The 8,676-nt window shown below is 37.1% G+C and overlaps 1 protein-coding gene and 1 long non-coding RNA gene across 3 annotated transcripts; one reads left to right on the top strand and one right to left on the bottom strand.

The window, feature by feature from the left end:
- The first annotated feature begins 691 nt into the window (after window positions 1–691).
- Window positions 692–3,920, top strand: LOC113331136 (protein COFACTOR ASSEMBLY OF COMPLEX C SUBUNIT B CCB4, chloroplastic-like). Its single transcript, XM_026577892.1, has 8 exons — window positions 692–883; window positions 968–1,146; window positions 1,647–1,746; window positions 1,846–1,919; window positions 2,024–2,208; window positions 2,307–2,377; window positions 3,203–3,286; window positions 3,428–3,920. The coding sequence occupies exons 1-8, from the start codon at window positions 770–772 to the stop codon at window positions 3,512–3,514; spliced, it is 894 nt and encodes a 297-aa protein (XP_026433677.1). The 5' UTR covers window positions 692–769; the 3' UTR covers window positions 3,515–3,920.
- Window positions 3,921–4,379: 459 nt separating this feature from the next.
- On the bottom strand, window positions 4,380–8,054 carry LOC113331433. Of its 2 annotated transcripts, XR_003350917.1 has the most exons (3): window positions 7,363–8,051; window positions 5,889–7,243; window positions 4,380–4,984 (listed from the first exon to the last, which is right to left on the bottom strand). It is a non-coding gene; the product is annotated as an uncharacterized LOC113331433 (long non-coding RNA). The 2 variants fall into 2 exon arrangements; XR_003350916.1 differs by having other exon boundaries at window positions 4,380–7,243; window positions 7,363–8,054.
- Between the last annotated feature and the right edge of the window lie 622 nt (window positions 8,055–8,676).

Here is an 8,676-nt window from a genome sequence, read left to right on the forward strand (position 1 = left end):
TTGCAAAGTGGAATTTTAGATGTGTAAATTAATGAAAAACAATGATGTTGATAGATCGAATTGATAGAGAATTACCATAAATGAATCGGCAGATGGAAATAGACTTAGAAAAGAAAATTAAATTTGAATTTTTCGGAAAGATTTCGTGGAAATGGAAATTTTTTGGTGATTATGGTTTTAATTATTTTTGTTGTTTAGAGAAAAGTGATGAAAATAGAAAGAACCTATCTGTAGTAATTAGAGTCAGGAACAAGTAGAGGATAGTTTAATTTTTTGCTCAATTTAGACACCTCGTAGCCCAGAATCTTTGGATACGAGCAAAATCTGATAGCCCAAAACAAAAGCATACTCCCAAAATTAACCAGGTTTCCAAACCAACAAGGATAAGTCCAGTTGGCCAGGAGCCTGACTTTCAAGTAGGAGGTCAGCGGATCGAGTCTGAGTCTCCGCTCACGAGTTTGAAGATCTCGTGAAATACTCCTTTTATGTAAATCTAGTTTAATTTAAGTTGTTAATGTACATGTTCGTTACTATTAAAAAAAAAAATTCAAACCGACGAACCAAATTTTCCAAACCAAACATGTTACGTGTATCCAAATACGGTCCCGAGATGTCCGGTGGCAGTTAACCAGTTAATTTTGGTACACCGTTAGCTTTTCTGATTTTGGTTGGAGACTGTCAGTATCTTATCCATCAACGAAACTAAAAAAAAAAAAAAAAAAGCTCCATTTTAATTCCGAAATGCTGAAACTAGAAGAAGAAAATTGATATGGAAGTGGGAACCTTCTTCTCACCCGTTTCACTCTCTCCTCATATACGTCCCTCTCGTCGTTCTTTCCAAAGCTTTTCTTATCCTTCGATTAGGTATTCATTGGATTTACAGGTAAAACTACTACCACTCTACTATCCCCTGTTCTCTATCTCTCAATCTCTTTATAAGTATTTTTTTTCTCAATTGTCTTTGCAGCAAAAGAAGAATGGAAGTTACAAAGGACCAAAACCTAAACGAGATTGGTTGGGAGATTGGGTTTCTAGAAATGATGATGCTGTGAGAAGTTTGCCCATTTATGTCGGAGGTTTTTCTCTTTTGGCTGTTCTCTTCAATCGTACTGTTTCAGGTATCGCCCCTGTTGCTGATGCTGGCAGGTAATGTTCTTCAACATCTCTCATTGCTTCAGGCGTTTTAATTTGACAGATAAGTAATTTACAGGATAAAATTATGAGTTAATTATGAATACTTGTGTACTTGTGTAAAGAATTGAATAAAATGTCACAAGATTATAGTGTTAGATCAACATTGTGAACATAGTATGATGAATGTAATTACCTAGTTTAGTTTTATCTGTACATTTGAGCATATTTGCACAATTTAGTTATGCTTGGTAGCTCAATTTGTTGATTTGCTATACTGAAATTGTGGGTCTGTCAGTTTACAGTGTGTTACTTGTTGTCGCTTACCGACATTGTAGATGCAATGCCGTATTATCTGACAGTTTAACAGAAGTTATGCACCTTGTTTGAAATCATCTTGTGTAGTTTACTAGTTTATGTTTGTAACGTGAACTCGGTATGCGTTAATATTCTTTTGATATTACTTGGATTTTGTGGAAACACTTGAAATATAACTCTTTTGCCATATCTAAAAGTTCACAGTCAAGAGCGGACCTATTGGCTCTTGGTTTGGCTGTTACCAATGTTCTCACTGGACTGGTGTGGTTGTCGATACGACCAAAGTCTATATATGTGGTCAGTTTTTCGTGAAAATTCTTTTTGGCAGGTTGACTGTAAATGGTTAAGTTTGTGTCCACGTTTCTCAGCACTATTACAACTCTTACTTGATTTCAGGTAAATCCTCAAGGTGTAGAATGCCAAAATATACGTTCTGATCTTCCTACTTTTCTGGTTTCTGAGTTACTATGGTAATTCCCTTAGTGCTTTCTCTAAAAATTGAAATTGTGATCAACAAGGTTACTTTTTCTGGTTAGGCGAATGACATTACCTTTTGTGTTTGTATATTTGTTAGGCTGTGGGATTCCCTGTCAGCCGTGACATGCTGCAGATCCTTGATAGTTGTTTACGAAGGCAGTTGCCTTTTACAAATTGGGGTCGCAGCTGAGTCTGCCTCTGGTGAGGGCCTTGCCATGTCTGTGGACGCCACTGCATTGATGGAAGGGTCACTTTATAAAGGTGCAATGAAATCTGGAACACGTAAGTCGTTGCTGAGATCTTGACTGGAACATCTTACCAATCAAAGTATCTGTCTTGTGATAAAATGTCTAGCTACTAATCCTACTATCACTTTGCAGAAAGTTACTTGGCCAATCTTTCCCTCTATCCTGGGAGGTCGCAGTTGCCATTTTTACCTGGAAACACTCAGGTATATTACATAATCAAGGTTCCTGCTTAGTGTTCCTACTAGATTGATGTGATATTTACTTGCAGTAGTTCTTATTACGTTAAGTCTTTTTTTTGGTTTTCTATTTTATTCCTTCTTAGTGGTTTACTTCAACTTGTATCATGATGCAGAATGATTTTGAAATCAAGCTCATAGTGTTTGAGGGAATGTGCTTCTTGCTCGTGGTCATACTCTTAGTATTGGATGATTATTTCTTTAATCACACTTAAGGGTGACTGTTTAATGTCTGAAACATTCTTGTAGAGATGAAAAAGGAAGTGTAGATGCATATCAAAATATGCAATCTGCTATTTGAATTTTCAGCAAGGAAAACAAATATCCCCAGGAGTAGTCTCGTATCTGTTTTCCCTGAATGGTTGTCCAGACTCTAGAAAATATAATACATGCCTGCAACCTAATGCTTACAGTTGAAACGCATTTCATATGCATCATAAAGCTTCAAATGATATTTTCCTTTCTGCATAGTGACCAGTCAATTATATGCCAGACATGCTCCGTTCTTACAACTCAATGACTTGTCATTAGTCAGTGCCTAGGTGTACATTCTTATAAGGCTTACCCTGTGAGTAATTATGTGAACAATACATTTAGATTGTTTTAGTCTGTGCATAGTTCTTCCAGCTTTGCTTTATAATACTAACCGAAGCAGACGTATTCCGAAATCAGTTCTTATGCTTAAATGACAATAACATTATGGAAAACCTATGCTTTGTTAGGAAACCGAATGTACATCATCTTGCCTTGGCTTCTTAAAGATGTGGAATCCCACTGTTTTATTCTTTTCAGGCAGTCATTTTGCAACCTTTTGGAAATAAAGGGATTGCAATTGTTGGCGGGAACATGGTTAGAGGCTTCACAACTTCTGATCAGGTGCATTGTTAACTAAATTATTTAATTCTTAAAAGTTCTGATATATTTCTGGAATCAATCTGCTTCTTTGTCTACAAAATTTCAACTCTCATGTTCTTTTATGTCACAAATATACTGAGAGTACTTGTTTCCTTTTTACAGGCATGGATTACTCTAATAGCTGAAAAACTGGATGCCACGCTTTCCGCTTATTTTACCATGTCAGTGCAAGAAGCAGTTGAAAGCTGATCACGCTTAGAGGAAAAACAATAAATGAATAGATGCAGCTTAATGTTTCATGTTCATACCTTCACCATAGAGATAAAACTGAAATCATTGATAGGATTTGTAGCTTAATTATTGTAGCTATCACAACTGTAGAACACTCATTAACGAGAGAACACATTTGTATACAACGTACGTGATGTCTTGAGCACCTTTTTCCTTTTAAGGAATCTGGAGTGCTGCTTGTACAGTTGTGTTTTTCTTGTAGTTAGAGAGTGTTTTTGATGCAGGGCATATTGATACAGAGGAAAAGCCAACCGATGTAAAACAAAAACAATCTTGAACTATTTTCCCTCCGAAAGGTTCGGTATCCCCTTGATGAATTGTGATCTTTAGACTTGGGGTATATTGAGGTATGATTGGTTGACACTGTTGTTGGATTGCATTTATCTTACAAATCTTGCAATAATTGTACAATAGAAACCAAATATAAACCAACTAAAGGCTAATTTTTCTATGATCTTCTTACTGAACACTACGCTTATATGAAAACTAAGCGCACTTTGTGATATGCAACACCAGTTTCGTCTGTGAATGGTAAGGTTAGATGTCGCAAAATGATCTCATTTTTAGTGGGAATGAGAACATTCTACCACCAAAGACTCACGTATTCGGATACATTGTGTGGTATAAAAATTGGGGTCGAAACTGAACACTCAAGTCTTTCAACTCGAGAGGAGCCGAATCAGAAATAGAAATATAAAAAAAAACAGAAATGATCCACCCAGGAAACGGGTATTCAACACACCTGAACAGAAAGAAATAGTGACAGGGTGAACATGCGTGCTTCCTATTACCGCTCTAGCAAACAAATACCAGTCTACCAAAATAAGTAGAATGTGTGAAAACAAACTTAATGAATCAAAATGGATTACAAAACTTAATGCCCTTGCCAATTCAGCAGTTCAGATAATAAGATTCTCATATAAAATCAAGAAAATAAAATCAGGGCTTTAAAGTGAGCTGGTCAAAGTCAGCTTACAGCCTATACTACTGGATATTCTCAAGTGGACTCTTGCGTGGCTTTCACCAGCAGCATCATTCTCAACCTGATCAACATGTACCCTCTTCTTCCTTTTCAACTTAACATCATATTTATCATTTTTCTTGCACATTACAGACTCTTTTAGTAATCTCTTCATCATCATCCTCATTTACAATATCATCATCTCTAAGAGAACCATCAAGACCAGAATCTTCCATGTCATCTTCTATTTCAAGTTCGTCATCTTGCATTCCAACATATTCTGCTACTGGTTACTCATCCTCCTCTTCTTCATCAAGAATATTGTTGAAATCTTCTTGGGTAAATTGTAGAGTCCAGCTTTAAGACATTATCCAACAGTACTGCTGTACCAGGGTGAGTTTGTTTCGTATTTGCAGACTCAAGTCAGAACCATAAATGAAGAAGATCTACCAGAATGCATACAAAGCCTGGAATGGTTGATGAAGTACGTGAGTTAGCTACCGCAATGCATGCAAAGCCTAGAATAATTGATGAAGTACGTGTGTTCGAATAATCCAACCTACATACAGTCACTTGTGATTCATGCAAAATATAAAACATAACACGGCAAACTAATGATCATAATCCCGTTACATTTTCCTTTTACTAGTTTTTCTTCTTATTGCTGTTGATAGTTACGTTTGTTTCTAAAAATCGATGCGAGGAGACTTTAACTAGCTCTTCCATTATCAATTTTGTAGAGGATAATAATGTTTTAATGCAGTAGATTCATTTCCTTTATACGAGATGCAGCCAGACAAGTATGTTTTGAGTGGCTATCTAATGACCCATCAAATGTAAAACGAGAAGCTTAGCACAGCTCCAGGTTAAAGTTCATATTCAGTGAATCCTGATTTCAAAACTGAGTTCAAGAAAAGCTCTTTCCAAGTTAAGATAATTGGAAATGAGAGTCAACATACAGCAAGTATTCCTAGTATCTTTAACATCCAAAAACAAGTTCTGAATTAAACATGAAAAGTGAAAGATTTAACTAGAGTACATAATGTTGTGAAATGTGAATCGACAGAACCACAGAGTTCGTTAGTAAATCTCCAAAGGTTTTTTGACTGACATATGTTATGCTGAAGGGATGTCCTTACAATCTAGTCTAGTCATATATAAAAAGGAGAACACAAGCTCACCATCGAGTACATCCCGTCCTAAACCTTGATACAAACTAGTGTCGCTAATCTTAAGCTACGGGAAAAATATTTAGAATACCAACTAAATGAGAAAATATAATTAAGGCAGAAACATAAAAGTACTGCAGTACATATATAAACTTAAAACAACAAAATTGTGCATTTGCACAAATGAGCAGTATATACTTACAGGGTCAAGAATATTGGGTTATCTCCATATTCAGAAGTTATGAGAAACATGCTGCAGTAGCCACATGCACTTACCAATTTTGACATCCATCTTTCTTTTTTCAAAAGTCAGATGTTCAATTACATGTGTGCACTATGAACACATAAGACCCTTCTTGCATCCCTTCCTTCAAAACTTGGGCACGTCTCTTAGACAGAACAGCATACATGGAGCCCAAATGTTCAGTTGGGGTGTTCAGGTACATGGCTTCTTCAAGCCGAGATTTCTTCAGTTCTGAAGCACAGCTCTCCGACATGCTTTCTTCACTGCCGTCATTATATGTCCAGTGTAGATGCCATAGTGATCTGCAAGTTAAGTAGAAACAACAGATTCGCCGGATTGATTCACCACTGGAATAACATTAGCTTCGACAATAAAGGTCGATCCCCACGTAGGCTCATCACATAATGGTCCGGCTCTAGTAGCAAGCTGAAACCCATATAAAACACTGCTCTTGAGACTCTCTTCCTCCATAAAGAGGGAACTGCTTGTTTCTACAAGATTTTTCAAAAGGCACATCTTCATCACTAGTCTTCCCATCTGGGAAACCCAATCTTTAAGATGGAAGAGGAGAACCTCAAATTAGAACTGCATGGTGATCATTCTCTTCTTTGGCTTCTGGAACAAGCAGAATATTAGGACCAAATAAACTGAAGCCACATTTCTACATTTTTCAGCATTCTCCTTGCCGAGTTTTTCACTCGCAGCATGATCCTGCACAACATCCCTCATCCACTTTTGAAGTGTTACTGGACTATCATCTAAAACTGAATTCTCTTCTTTATGTGCTGCCAACGGTTTGTTGTTTCTCTATCCAGGCTTCCCTTTTGATAGAGCTTTCATCAAGCAACTTTGTAATTACCAGCAGAAGCTTTACAACCTCCACCCAAACAACACATCGACCATTGTGAGTTGCTTCTCAACACAAACTAAGCCACCAGTCAAGACCTTCAGTTTATCTAGGAAATTGGATTCATTTCCTTTAACAGTTCCTTTATAGGAGACAGGGTTTTGAGACATTCAGACTAACCCTTACAAACCTCTCTTTAAAATCCTTTAAGCATCACTTGAGATGAACCCTCTCTTGCAGCTACAAGCACTTGTTCTCCTGTGCCAGAAGCACTAATCTCTACAAATGAGTCTGCGCAGAAGCCCCAAACCCTTTGTAAGCCCAACGATATCCCTCAGGCCACTGGATCCAAACTTGTCCCATGAGATACAAGGAATGCAACTCAACTTCTTGCGGATGTTTCTGCACAGCTCTCAGCCTCTTTACATGGATCATAATGAGCTTGAAAGCACATAAATCTTCTTCCCTGCAAAAAGAACCAAAGTTATGTCTCTAAAACACAATGAAATAAACACATTTGCGAAACAACATCCATTTTGAGAAAAATATCAAAGGTGATTGGATCAAGTTAGAAAGAAAACTCACCTTAGATCATCATAGTTCTCTTTCATTAGATTCAGCTGCTTTGGTAGATAATTCAAACACCTCCGATGCATAGACATCGATGTTGTTGTTTTGCGTTGATATGGATATATATTCTCTTGATTTCTTATTTATTTCTTTTTGCCGATCTTCACAGCGACTATTCCATCCCTTTCTGATCAGTTTTTCTCCAGATCTGTCTGAAGATCTTGGAGGAACTGTCAGATAACATTTCCTTAGATGGTAGTGATCGGTTAAACAATTGAACAGTTATATGGTAGGAATTAAAACAAGGGATCAACTGATGGAACCAAGGCAAAATTTCCTGCCACAAAAACCCCATTTCCGACTCCGCCCAAACTGAGTATCCAATTCAAACCCATTTTCTTTTCTTCTTGTGATTCTGTATTTGAAACGACTTCTTAGAATTAATAACGACTTTTCTTCTTCTTACAACAACACCTCCTTCTTCCATATCTTCTTCTTCTTTCTTCATTTCTCTATCAGAAGAAAAATAGAGATGGAATTTTGGTGGTCTTTTAGGGCGTGGAGGAAAAAGTAAAGCAAGGAAATGAAATAAATGGCTTTTGAGAGAGGAACCAGAATATAGGAATCCCAGTATTATTTGAATCCAGAACTAGAACTGTTTCGACAGAATTGCCACTGCCAAGGATCACCACTATTCACCAGAGAAGCTTAAGAGCAACTGCAGTCATGAGTTGCTAAATTGCCAAATTGCTGAGCCATATGTGGCTTTTTTTTTATGGCAATTTCGTTTCAGGCATAACAGTGGAGGTGATGCTATATCCAAACATAATTAATAAGTTCGTCTCTAAAGACACGGTATCTATAAATACGTCCAGGGTAAACTTACATTAAAAGAACGTCTGCAGTTCATGGAGACGTGAACAATAACCACGTTTCACTAGCCCACTTGATATAAACGTGAATAATAACCACGTTTGCCGGTGGACGCATTTTTTAAATGCGTTTTATCAGACGCAAACTTCAGGACCGTCCGATACAAACGAAAGTATTAATAGTGTCCAGGTATCGAACGTTATTTAAATAAACGTCCAGGTGTACACGCTGCTTATAATAGCGTCCAACTAAACACGCAGTTATTAACTGCGTGAAGCTGCATACGCGAATGGCCAAAAAAAAAAAAGTTCTCACATATAGGTAGGCCTGTCAATATATGTCCGATATCCGGAATCCGTTTCCGATTATTCGAGATCCTATAGGATTTTATCCGTTTTATCGGATATCGGATATCGGATAAAAAAAATTATCGGATATTTCTTCCTTAACCTATCT

The sequence above is a fragment of the Papaver somniferum genome, unplaced genomic scaffold, assembly GCF_003573695.1.
Source record: "Papaver somniferum cultivar HN1 unplaced genomic scaffold, ASM357369v1 unplaced-scaffold_125, whole genome shotgun sequence".
Taxonomy (NCBI): Eukaryota; Viridiplantae; Streptophyta; class Magnoliopsida; order Ranunculales; family Papaveraceae; genus Papaver; species Papaver somniferum.